Below are 14,064 nucleotides of genomic sequence, written 5' to 3'. Positions count from 1 at the left end.
TTTGTCCCGTGATATCATCATGTAATCGGTTCCACAATCGATCTTATGCATGCGACCGTTCCCGAGTGTCTGACTTCTCTTCGTCTTAGATCTGATGGGCTTGAAGCGCATGATGGAGAAGCTGGGCGTCCCCAAGACCCACTTGGAGCTGAAGAAGATGATCATGGAGGTGACGGGCGGCACCAGCAGCAACACCATCGACTACAGGGACTTTGTCAAGATGATGCTGGGCAAGCGCTCGGCTGTGCTCAAACTGTGAGTGAAACTCTTAGCAACGCGCACACTTAGGGATGGGGACCCAATCCGGTACATTTTTGGCACCGACCGATTCCCGATTCATGTAAAATCCGACGGTGCCATGTTACTGTACTTGAATTGCGTGTGAGGTCACGCCCGTTTTGTCTGGCTCTTTGCACTTGGCTAACTACAAACGCCGTTTGAGTTGGGAAATTGTGTTGGATGTAAATATAAACAGAATACAATGATTTGCCAATCCTTTTCAAACCATATTCAATTGAATGCACTACAAAGACGAGCTATTTGATGTTCAAACTCATAAACTTTATTTTTTTTTGCAAATAATAATTAACTTAGAATTTCATGGCTGCAACACATGACAAAGTAGTTGGGAAAGGGCATGTTCACCACTGTGTTACATCACCTTTTCTTTTAACAACACTCAATAAACGTTTGGGAACTGAGGAAACTAATTGTTGAAGCTTTGAAAGTGGAATTATTTTCCATTCTTGCTTGATGTACAGCTTAAGTTGTTCAACAGTCCGGGGTCTCCGCTGTCGTATTTTAGGGTTCATAATGCGCCACACATTTTCGATGGAAGACATGTCTGGACTGCAGGCGGGCCAGGAAAGTACCCGCACTCTTTTACTACTAAGCCACGCTGTTGTAACATGTGGCTTGGCATTGTTTTGTTGAAATAAGCAGGGGCGTCCATGATAACGTTGCTTGGATGACAATATATGTTGCTCCAAAACCTTTATGGACCATTCAGCATTAACGGTGCCTTTACAGATGTGTAAGTTACCCATGCCTTGGGCACTAATACACCACCATACCATCACAGATGCTGGCTTTTAAACTTTGCGCCTAGAACAATCCGGATGGTTATTTTCCTCTTTGTTCCTGAGGACACCATCTCCACAGTTTCCAAATATAATTTGAAATGTAGACTCGTCAGACCACAGAACACTTTTCCACTTTGCATCAGTCCATCTTAGATGAGCTCCGGCCCCTGTTGTTGATGAATGGCTTTCGCTTTTCATAGTAGAGTTTTAACTTACACTTACAGTTGTAGCGGCCAACTGTAGTTACTGACAGTGGTTTTATGAAGTGTTCCTGAGCCCATGTGGCGATATCCTTTACACACTGATGTCGGTTTTTGATGCAGTACCGCCTGAGGGATCAAAGGTCCGTAATATCGCTTACGTGCAGTGATTTCTCCAGATTCTCTGAACTTTTTAATGATTTTACGGACCGTAGATGGTAAAATCCCTAAATTCCTTGCAATAGCTCGTTGAGAAATGTTGTTCTAAAACTGTTCCACAATTTGCTTACAAATTGGTGACCCTCGCCCCATCCTTGTTTGTGAATTACTTAGCATTTCATGGAAGCTGTTTTTATACCCAATCATGGCACCCACCTGTTCCCAATTAGCCTGCACACCTGTGGGATGTTCCAAATAAGTGTTTGATGAGCATTCCTCAACTTTATCAGTATTTATTGCCACCTTTCCCAACTTCTTTGTCACGTGTCGCATGGCATCAAATTCTAAAGCTAATGATTGTTTGCAAAAAAAAATGCTTATCAGTTTGAACATCAAATATATTGTCTTTGTAGCATATTCAACTGAATATGGGTTGAAAATGATTTGAAAATCATTGTATTCCGTTTATATTTACATCTAACACAATTTACCAACTCACATGGAAACAAGGTTTGTAAAAAACATGTTTCAATGTCAGTAAAGTAAGGTTCCACTTTTCCAAAAATGCACTAGCTTGATGCTATTATAGATTGGCTTTGCTATTCAAATCAAATCAAACCCAGCTTTATTTATAAAGCGGTTTTCCTACATGAAGGATATGCTCAGATAGGTTCAAACACTGATGACATCTATTTAACAAGAGAAGAAGCAAGGAATTAAACAGAGACAGAATTAAATTTGGCTCAATTGAGGAGAAAACATCTGGACTGTACTGGAGTACAGTCTCCACCACGTTCTGACGAAAGATTTTACGCCTCCTCTTTTATTTGGACTTGTCCTGATTACATGGCAACAGCTGTTTGTAAACAGCCATCGCCCTTATCACAAAAAAGTTCAAAGAAAAGGAGCCTAAATGGGAGTCAGGCCCTGCTTCCTCTCCGCTTTGTAGAATTCGGGTCAAGACGAAATCTTCCTGCGGATAACAATACATCAAAGAAACCGACGCCTTCATGTCGCTTCCATTCCTACACAGTGGAGTTTTACAAGCCTTTTGTTTGGTAGGATCAAAGACAGCTTTTGTCCTTTCGCAGAGCGAGCTGAACTCAATGTAACACAAAGTTTTGTGATAACTTGGATACAATTATTCCAACACATACAATTATGAACAAAAGAATGCATGGCTGAGTAAAGAGGAGACATGTGAGTAAACACTTATCACAGGAGTCATCTGCACCAGGATCATCAGACCATGGCCACCAGGACTCTGACCCAAAGAGCGCCCACAAGCACGGCCGATAACTCCTTAGGCAGATGGCTCCCGCTGAAGAACGCTGGAAGTTTAAAAGTAATAAACCATTTAAAATAGTAAGAACCATGAGTAGAGATAGAGGATATAATACAAGTAAGACATAGCGTATTTCCTTGAATAGCCGCCAGGGCGCTAATTAATTTAAAACCTCTTCTCACTCCTGCGCTTATTCAAGGCATGCGGTAAAAGTAAGCATGCGCTAATAATTTTAAATCCTCTTCTCACCCCTGCGCTTACCAATGGCATGCAGTAAAAAATTGAGTGTGATTAAAAAGAAAGAAAAAATTAATAAAAAATTCTTCCGCGGCCCGGTGGTTGGGGACCACTGCTCTATAACATGTCATCGCGACCGCCTTTACACAACGCTATCTGCGTGCCAACCGGACGCATGCATTTCGCTGTTTGTCATACTAGATTGCAACGCATACTTGGTCAACATCCATACCTTTTACACTGATGGTTGTAATATAAAACAACTTTAACATGCTTACTAATATGCGGCACACTCTGTGAACCCACACCAAACACATTTCTGGAGAACATCGGCTCTGTAACACATTATAAACGCAACATAAGAATTACCCACAATGCCATCCATCCATGACTCTTGGCTATATTATACACGCGCCCCAAAAGTCATGGATGCATGGCATTGTGGGTAATTCTTATGTTGCGTTTATAATGTGTTACAGAGCCGATGTTCTCCCGAAATGTGTTTGGTGTGGGTTCACGGAGTGTGGCACATATTAGTAAGAGTGTTAAAGTTGTTTTATATCACAACCATCAGTGTGGAACAAGACACCTGGTTTACACATAGTAAGGCAAAATAAAACTCCTCCGCCATTTTGAAAATGACGACCCGGCGGTAAAAGTAAGTATGCGCATATTACATGCCCGGCGGCTATTCAAGGAAATACGGTATAAAGAAAAATAAGATACATGTATAGAGTGTTTCCCCCCAGAAAATGTGTTAGTTAAGGTGGTGTGTTGGATCTATGTTATATTGTCTTTATATTCCAGCGAGTTAATCCATTTTGGGGGGGAATTGAGGGGATTATTATGATGCGTTCAAGAGTCTTACGGCCCGAGGGAAGAAGAAGTTTCAGAACCTGGAGGTTCTTTAACGTTTTGGACTTGCAACTTCATGTCATACTCGCAAATACGACTCAGAAATGTTATCATAAAACAAGATTCAACAACTGGACAGCAGTTTTTAGCAGATATTTTATTATCCAAGCCAGGGGTAGGGAACCTGTGGCTCTTTTGATGACTTCATCTGGCTCTCGGATAAATCTGATATGACACTGCTTAGCACGATAAGTAATGAATAATTCCACTTGTAATCAAAGTGTTAAAAATAACGTTCAAAACATACTCATGCATTTGAATCCATTCATTCTTTTTTTTTGCCGCACTTGTTCAAGAAGTTGCATTAAGGGTAACAAGGGATTTATTTATTATTGGTTAGATTAGGTCTTGCCCTCCTGGGGGTTCTTCAGACCACCAAGCACCGACATGAGAGCCTGTTTCAGGGTTACAATATTGTTTTATTTTTCAATAAGTCTCTCAGTTGCTTTCCAGCAATTGTCTTGCTCGCGCTCTGGCTCCAGCCCCAACCCCGTCTCTCCTCCTGGCTGCTGCTTATAACAGAGCGACAGGTGATGAGATAAAAAGGCCCAGGTGGGCCATCTACGCACCAGTCGCTGATTTCGAGGCCGATCCTGGCAACACCCCGCTTCGCTGCAGGCCACGCCCCCTCCACAGTTAGCTTCAGAATACCAATGTTATTACAAAGAATAGGAGACCTATTATACTCTAGAAATGTTGGTGTCGGAGCCTATTTATATTATTTATTTATTTATTGTTTTGACAATCTAATTCAATAATGCCAATGAAGATGTTGATTATTTATTGGATGTTTTAGATGAATTATGATTGATTGATTGTTTTCAGCTGCTCACGCTCCTCCTGGTGGGCAACTTCCTCCTCCTATAATTAGGAGGACAGCACAGCTGGGCGCTGCCTTTGTCCGTCTGACATATTGAAGGAGTGAGGAGTGATATTATTTGTTTACTTTGTTACGGCTACTCTGTCGTTCCAAAAAGGTTTCGAAAAAAATAAAGATTGCAGAGTAGCCTTGAGGAGGAGGTTTTATGACGCACTAAATAAGTGTATTTGTATTATATAGAAAGTCAACCACGGTGAATATTTTTTGTTTGTGAAAATAAATTAACATTTTGAATCTGGAAGTATCTCTGCGAGTGCTTATTAGGAATTTAGTGCGTCATAAAACCTCCTCAAGGTTACTCTGCTATCTTTATTTTTTATTTTTTTTTCGAAACCTTTTTGGAACAACAGAGTAGCCGTAACAGTTGGTCTTACTTAAAAATGCTCACGTTTAGTTGTGTTCAGTGTTGGAAAAAAATATGACATGGCTCTTACGGAAATACATTTTAAAATATTTGGATTCTTGGCTTTTTCAGCCAAAAAGGTTCCCGACACCTGATCTAAGCCAATTAATATTTATCAACACACACAAAAGTACCGGTATCGATGCCCAGACACAGAGAATTGGTACTGTATCGGTTCAAGTGTGAACCGTACCAATCCCTATTCCACACCCATCTGCTCGCCGTGCTGTGTCAGCCATTTCTGGCCCTCCGTCCGTGGTGATTTAGCGCTGATGTCACCGCATGCGTGCCGCCTTAGTGACTAATCTCCACGGCAACAAAACCCCTCCGCAGTTGAGCCATGTTTATTATTAGCTCACGTGATTGGCTCATTGCCGATAATAACCGACACTTCCACTAAACGTCACACCAAAACTCGCCATTCCTTGACGGGGTGGACCCCGTATCCCTGGGGAAAAAAGGCGTCCCGGGGCGGTTATCGGGGATGATCCTTTTTTAAATCGGCCTGCCTCAGAGTCCAGATGCATGTCAGCTCTGCCGGGCTAAGCTTCGTCGGCAAATCTCTTGATCCTAAATGCACCAAGCACAGAAAAATTCTCAACTTTTTTTTTTTTTAGAAAACCTAGTTCACAATCTGTGAATAACAGAGTAGTCTAGGATTTTTTTTAATCCTTTTTGAAAAGCCGACTCCAATGGAAATTAATCATCAACATTTTTTTAAACGGGACGATTATCACAATTTCAAAAGGGTTAAAAACGATAAAAATCAGTTCCCAGTGGCTTGTTGTATTTTTTGAATTTTTTTTCAAAATTTTACCGGTCTCAGAATATCCCCTTAATAAAGCTTTAAAGTGCCTTATTTTCGCTCTCTGCGAAGACACTGGCCATTTCCCTGTGACATCACACAGTGCTGCCAATGTGAATACCACAGCAAGATATAGTGACATTAGCTCGGATTCAAACTCGGATTTCAGCGACTTAAGCGATTCAACAGATTATGCATGTATTGAAACAGATGGTTGGAGTATGAACATATTGAAGAAGAAACTGAAGCTATTGAGCGAATAGCTATTGACGCTATTCATAGCCATAGCATGGCCGAATAGCTGCGTTAGCATCGCCGGTAAAATGTGCGGACCAAACGATCAGGACTTTCGCATCTTGTGACACTGGAGCAACTTAAATCCGTCGATTGGTAAGTGTTTTTTTAGCATTAAATGTGGGTGGAAGGAAACGTGATATAGTTGCAAATGCATCTACAGGTTATCCATACATCTCTGTACCATGTCTGCCATAGCACCTCCGGTAAATAGCATGTTAGCATCGATTAGCTGGCAGTCTACATCAAAAAAACTCCCCTTTGTGATTTCGTTGACTATCGTTGCAAATGCATCTGCAGGTTATCCATACATCTCTGTGCCATGTCTGCCTTAGCATCGCCGGTAAAATGTGGAGACACTCTGGCACATTCAATGGGGGTCTGGCGGCAGACATTTTCGCATCTGCGGGCCAGTGGTGCAACTTGAATCCCTTCCCCGTTAGTGTTGTTACACCCTCCGACAACACACCGTCGAGGCATGATGTCTCCAAGGTTCCAAAAAATAGTCAAAAAACGGAAAATAACAGAGCTGAGACCCGGTGTTTGTAATGTGTTGAAAATTAAAATGGCGGGTGTGTTACCTCGGCGACGTCACATTCTGACGTCATCGCCTCCAGCGCGATAAACAGAAAGGCGTTTAATTCGCCAAAATTCACCCATTTAGAGTTCGGAAATCGGTTAGAAAAATAGATGGTATTTTTTCTGCACCATCACGGTATATATTGACGCTTACATAGGTCTGCTGGTAATGTTCCCCTTTAAAGGATTTATTTCTGCCGCATTCTCCGAATTGTTGTGTTACCGTATTTTCCGGACTATAGAGTATATCAGACGCACCCACAAAATTTTAGAAGAAAAAATATAGTTTCCATGTATTATCCGCACCGGACTATAAGCCGCAGATATACAGGACTCTCTCAGAAAATTAGAATATTGTGATAAAGTCGGTATAGCTTGGTTGGTAGAGTGGCCGTGTCCAGCAACTTGAGGGTTGCAGGTTCGATTCCCGCTTCCGCCATCCTAGTCACTGCCGTTGTGTCTTTGGGCAAGACACTTTACCCACCTGCTCCCAGTGCCACCCACACTGGTTTAAATGTAACTTAGATATTGGGTTTCACTATGTAAAGCGCTTTGAGTCACTAGAGAAAAGCGCTATATAAAATATAATTCACAATTCACATTAAGTCCTTTATTTTCTGTAATGCAACTAAAAACATGACAATGATACATTTCAACTGAAATATTGCAATCCTTTTATTATTGTAATATTGCTGATTATGGCATACAGCTTAAGAAAACTCAAAAATCCTATCTCAAAAAATTTGAACATTTCCTCAGACCAAGTAAAAAAAAAAAGATTTGTAACAGCAAAACAAAATAAAATGTCAATTAATGCACTCAGTACTTGTTTGGGAATCCTTTTGCACGAAAGCGATCAGCAAGAGTGAGCAGCAGTGTTAATTTTGACAGCAAAATTTGATTTAGTTTTAGTCAGTCTTTCGACTAAAATGTAATTTAGTTTTAGTCATAATTTAGTCATTTAAATTGTTTCAGTTTTAGTCTAGTTTTAGTTGACGAAATATCATAAGATTATAGTCGACGAAAACTGCAGTAGATTTAGTGGACTAAAGGGTAATATGTAAACTTTCCCTTCAATTACTGAAAGTCAAAGCAAAACAGCGGAAAAATCACCGATACAAGTCGTATTTTGATGAAAATCATGTCTCAAATTTAGTATTTCACGAGTAAGCCGTGTAATAAACGGGATAACGTCGAGTGAGTTGTATGTTGTGGAAAATGCTTACCTGTGTGTGGATTTCGGGGTGATTGGACTGTAAATGTCGCTTCAAGTTTGTTGTGTTTTTCCCCGTAATCCTGGCGCTGCAAATCTTACACTGCGTCTGGTTATCTTTGACGTCAAATATAAAATTTCCCCATATGTCCTCTCTCCTCTTCCTCCCCGGCGTTGACATGTTGTCTTTTGCAGCGCATTCTCGGGGCAGTCTCGAACGCAAACTACGTTCACGTAACTTCCTTACCACGTCGCTCTGATTGGTTCTTTTCCCGACTCCTCCCGCCTCTTCCTAACGAAATGAGTTCCGATTGGATCTCGTCTCTGGCAGATATTTTCGTCTCGTTTTTATTCGTTGACGAATAAAAACGTTTTAGTCCATGTAAATTATTTTTAATTTAGTTATTGTCTCGTTTTAGTAAGAAAAAAAAGGTCGTCGACGATAACTATGACGAAAATTTTTCGTCAACAAAATTAACACTGATGAGCAGCGTGTGTTTATTGAAATAAAACAGTTTTCTAAACTGGACTTTCAATCGAAGCAGGAGGTAATAAAGGAAGATCTCCATGGAGACAGAGAGACTTTTAAAACTGAAGAAAGATAAGGACAACTTCTATAAACAAGTTATCGATGCTTTTGATCAGAAGGAGCTGCGCCTGGACTTCATTTATAAGTAAAGGTAAGACCATAGTAAAGTTTTTTTTTTTTATCAAAGGCCTACTGAAAGCCACAACTACCAACCACGCAGTCTGATAGTTTATATATCAATGATGAAATATTAACGTTGCAACACATGCCAATACGGCCGGTTTAGTTCACTAAATTGCAATTTTAAATTTCCTGCGGAGTTTCATGTTGAAAACGTTGCGGAATGATGTCGCGTGTTTGTGACGTCTCGGGTTGTAGCGGACATATTAGCCCAGCACTACTCACGGCTAAAAGTCGTCTCTTTTCATCGCATAATTACACAGTAATTGATATCTGTGTTGCTGAATCTTTTGCAATGTGTTCAATTAATAATGGAGACGTCAAAGAAGAATGCTGTTGGTGGAAAGCGGTGGATTGCAGCTGCCTTTAGCATCGAAACACATCCGGTGTTTCTTTGTTTGTTGTGAAGCTTTAACACAGAGCGGTCAAGCGAACATGTTTCTCTACGTCAATCAACAAGTTTTTGGATGGGAAAATTGTGATATTAAGTCGGCTCTTACCGGAGACTTGAGTGGATTATGCGACCTCATCCTGTAGTCAAAAAGGCAGCTGTGATCTTGGCTCCTCCATTGGCTTCTCTTAGAGACACTGGCGTTCCCCGCAGCCATCCGACTTTCAGGTACTAAATTGCAATTTTAAATTTCCCGCGGAGTTTCTTGTTGAAAACGTCGCGGAATGATGACACGTGTTTGTGACGTCTCGGGTTGTAGCGGACATATTAGCTCAGCACCACTTATGGCTAAAAGTCGTTTCTTTTCATCGCATAATTACACAGTATTTTGGACTTCTGTGTTGCTGAATGTTTTGCAATTTGTTCAATTAATAATGGAGACGTCAAAGAAGAATGTTGTTGGTGGAAAGCGGTGGATTGCAGCTGCCTTTAGCACCGAAACACAGCCGGTGTTTCTTTAACACAGAGTAGTCAAGCGAACATGTTTCTCTACGTCAACCAGCAAGTTTTTGGATGGGAAAATTGGGATATTAAGTCGGCTCTTACCGGAGACTTGAGTGGATTATGCGACCTCATCCTGTAATCAAAAAGGCAGCTGTGATCTTGGCTCCTCCATTGGCTTCTAGAAACACTGGCGTTCCCTGCAGCCCTCCGACTTTCAGGTACTTAATTGCAATTTTAAATTTCCCGCGGAGTTTCTTGTTGAAAACGTCGCGGAATGATGACGCGTGTTTGTGACGTCTCGGGTTGTAGCGGACATATTAGCCCAGCACCACACACACGGTTAAAAGTCGTCTCTTTCCATCGCATAATTACACAGTAATTTGGAAATCTGTGTTGCTGAATCTTTTACAATTTGTTCAAATAATAATGGAGACGTCAAAGAAGAATGCTGTTGGTGGAAAGCGGTGGATTGCAGCTGCCTTTAGCATCGAAACACATCCGGTGTTTCTTTGTTTGTTGTGAAGCTTTAACACAGAGCGGTCAAGCGAACATGTTTCTCTACGTCAATCAACAAGTTTTTGGATGGGAAAATTGTGATATTAAGTCGGCTCTTACCGGAGACTTGAGTGGATTATGCGACCTCATTCTGTAGTCAAAAAGGCAGCTGTGATCTTGGCTCCTCCATTGGCTTCTCTTAGAGACACTGGCGTTCCCCGCAGCCATCCGACTTTCAGGTACTAAATTGCAATTTTAAATTTCCCGCGGAGTTTCCTGTTGAAAACGTCGCGGAATGATGACGCGTGTTTGTGACGTCTCGGGTTGTAGTGGACATAGCCCAGGACCACTTATGGCTAAAAGTCGTCTCTTTTCATCGCATAATTACACAGTATTTTGGACATCTGTGTTGCTGAATCTTTTGCAATTTCTTCAATTAATAATGGAGACGTCAAAGAAGAATGCTGCTGGTGGAAAGCGGTGGATTGCAGCTGCCTTTAGCACCAAAACACAGACGTCTCGGGTTGTAGTGGACATAGCCCAGGACCACTTATGGCTAAAAGTCGTCTCTTTTCATCGCATAATTACACAGTATTTTGGACATCTGTGTTGCTGAATCTTTTGCAGTTTCTTCAATTAATAATGGAGACGTCAAAGAAGAATGCTGCTGGTGGAAAGCGGTGGATTGCAGCTGCCTTTAGCACCAAAACACAGCCGGTGTTTCTTTAACACAGAGCGGTCAAGCGAACATGTTTCTCTACGTCAACCAGCAAGTTTTTGGACGGGAAAAGTGTGATATTAAGTTGGCTCTTACCGGAGACTTGAGTGGATTATGCGACCTCATCCTGTAGTCAAAAAGGCAGCTGTGATCTTGGCTCCTCCATTGGCTTCTCTTAGAGACACTGGCGTTCCCTGCAGCCCTCCGACTTTCAGGTATTAAATTGCAATTTTAAAATTCCCGCGGAGCTTCTTGTTGAAAACGTTGCGGAATGATGACACGTGTTTGTGACGTCTCGGGTTGTAGCGGACATATTAGCTCAGCACCACTTATGGCTAAAAGTCGTTTCTTTTCATCGCATAATTACACAGTATTTTGGACTTCTGTGTTGCTGAATGTTTTGCAATTTGTTCAATTAAATAATGGAGACGTCATAGAAGAATGTTGTTGGTGGAAAGTGGTGGATTGCAGCTGCCTTTAGCATCGAAACACAGCCGGTGTTTCTTTGTTTGTTGTGAAGCTTTAACACAGAGCGGTCAAGCGAACATTTTTCTCTACATCAACCAGCAAGTTTTTGGATGGGAAAATTGCGATATTAAGTTGGCACTTACCGGAGACTTGAGTGGATTATGCGACCTCATCCTGTAGTCAAAAAGGCAGCTGTGATCTTGGCTCCTCCATTGGCTTCTCTCTGAGACACTGGCGTTCACCGCAGCCATCCGACTTTCAGGTACTAAATTGCAATTTTAAATTTCCCGCGGAGTTTCTTGTTGAAATCGTCGCGGAATGATGACGCGTGTTTTAGACGTCTCGGGTTGTAGCGGACATATTAGCCCAGCACCACACACGGTTAAAAGTCGTCTCTTTCCATCGTATAATTACACAGTAATTTGGAAATCTGTGTTGCTGAATGTTTTGCAATTTCTTCAATTAATAATGGAGACGTCAAAGAAGAATGCTGTTGGTGGAAAGCGGTGGATTGCAGCTGCCTTTAGCACCGAAACACAGACGATGTCGGCAGTCACCCAGATAATAAGTATTAGGGCGTGCTATGAAGCCATTGTCTTTGCCGCCTTCTACAACATTTACGATCTGCTTGTCAGTCCAGCAACATGTTGTGTGTGACTTCCGCGGCAACACGCACACGACTGCAAGGCATACTGGGTGACACACAGTACACTAATGGTTGTGATATAAACAATTTTAACACTCTTAGTAATATGCGCCACGCTGTGAAGCCACACCACACAAGAATGACAAACACATTTCGGGAGAACATCCTCACAGTAACACAACACAAATGCAACACAACAAATACCCAGAATCCTTTGCGTCCCTGACACACCCAGACTATTTTATACACCCCGATAGCAGCAAACACCCCCCCCCCCCCAAAGACATGCCAATACGGCCAATTTAGTTTACCAAATTGCAATTTTAGATTTCCCGCGGAGTTTCTTGTTGAAAACGTCGCGTAATGATGACGCGTGTTTGTGACGTCTCGGGTTGTTGCGGACATATTAGCCCAGCACCACTCACGGCTAAAAGTCGTCTCTTTTCATCGCTGGGTGACACAGGGTACACTAATGGTTGTGATATAAACAATTTTAACACTCTTAGTAATATGCGCCACGCTGTGAAGCCACACCACACAAGAATGACAAACACATTTCGGCTCACAGTAACACAACACAAACGCAACACAACAAATACCCAGAATCCTTTGCATCCTTGACACTTCCGGACTATTTTATACACCCCGCTAGCAGCAACTGTGAGGATGTTCTCCCGAAATGTGTTTGTCATTCTTGTGTGGTGTGGCTTCACAGTGTGGCACATGTTAAAGTGTTAAAGTTGTTTACATCACAACCATCACTGTACTCTGTATCAGCCAGTATGCCTTTCAATCTTGCACGTGAGATTGCGTAAACTGCAAACAACATGTTGCCGGATTAACAATCGGTTTGTACATGCTGTTGAAGGTGTCAAAGTCAATGGCTTCAAAGCACGCCTTTTATTCTTGTCATCAGGATGAACATCATTGGATATTCGCGAGAACGTTTGCGGCTCCCATTGTCGTCTACACTCCGAAACGGGTTAAAATAATATTTTGAGTTGTAAAGGTGGCCGACCTCTGATGTATTTCGACAAGCGGGTGGCGGGCGGTTGCGGTTCTGATAAAACAGGGGTGTCAAACTCAAATACAGAGTGGGCCAAAATTTAAAACTGAACAAAGCCGCGGGCCAAGGTTGAACAAATTAACCTTTTAATAGGAACCCAAACAAGTTTTGCATTGAACATTGAACAAGCAAGGCTTATATACAGTAACTTTATTGTGACATGCAAAATAGAGCTTCAAATATTATAATAATAATTTAAAAATATCAATGGCTTTTCAAATCAAATTTCAATACAAATGTAATGCCTCTTTTCTATTTGCAGATATCTGAGGTAAATATCAAAATATATTGTAGCGTCCCGAAAGAGTTAGTGCTGCAAGGGGTTCTGGGTATTTGTTTTGTTGTGTTTATGTTATGTTACAGCTCAGATATTCTCCCAAAATGTGTTTGTCATTCTTGTTTGGTGTGAGTTCACAGTGTGGCGCATATTTGTAGCAGTGTTAAAGTTGTTTATACGGCCACCCTCAGTGTGACCTGTATGGCTGTTGACCAAGTATGCCTTGGATTCACTTATGTGTGTGTAATAGCCGCATATATTATGCGAGTGGGCCCGCACGCTGTTTGTATGGAGAAAATGCGGACGTGACGACAGGTTGTAGAGAATGCTAAAGGCAGTGCCTTTAAGGCACGCCCTCAATATTGTTGTCCGGGTGAAAATCGGGAGAATGCTTGCCCCGGGAGATTTTCGGGAGGGGCACTGAACTTCTGGAGGATTGGCAAGTGTGAGAAATTGCGGGGTTACAGCGGCACCGTTGCTGTGTAATAACGGCGGGCCAGCTGTAATGTTAATTTGATATTGCCTCAAGGGCCAAATTAAATTACACGCGGGCCAGAGTTTGACACCCATGTGATAAAATGTTCGTTTCGGGTGGACGGCGGGTGGATGACGACTTTGGTGATGCGGTTGCGGATGATATAATTGCCTATCCGCGCATATCTAATATATATATAAATATATGTGTGAGAGGGCAGGAAATACTATTAGTGCGCAGAACCAACTGTTTAGTGCGCCTTT

The 14,064-nt window shown here is 41.8% G+C and overlaps 1 protein-coding gene across 1 annotated transcript in view; it reads left to right on the top strand.

The window, feature by feature from the left end:
* LOC133557507 (allograft inflammatory factor 1-like) overlaps positions 1–14,064 on the top strand; it is a 55,966-nt gene that overhangs the window by 36,549 nt on the left and 5,353 nt on the right. The window contains exon 5 of the mRNA XM_061907986.1: positions 90–255. Within this exon, the coding sequence (XP_061763970.1) occupies positions 90–255 (166 nt within the window). The remainder of the gene's footprint in view (positions 1–89; positions 256–14,064) is intronic.

The sequence above is a fragment of the Nerophis ophidion genome, linkage group LG08, assembly GCF_033978795.1.
Source record: "Nerophis ophidion isolate RoL-2023_Sa linkage group LG08, RoL_Noph_v1.0, whole genome shotgun sequence".
Lineage (NCBI taxonomy): Eukaryota > Metazoa > Chordata > Actinopteri > Syngnathiformes > Syngnathidae > Nerophis > Nerophis ophidion.
This window is presented reverse-complemented; position numbering and strand designations above follow the sequence as displayed.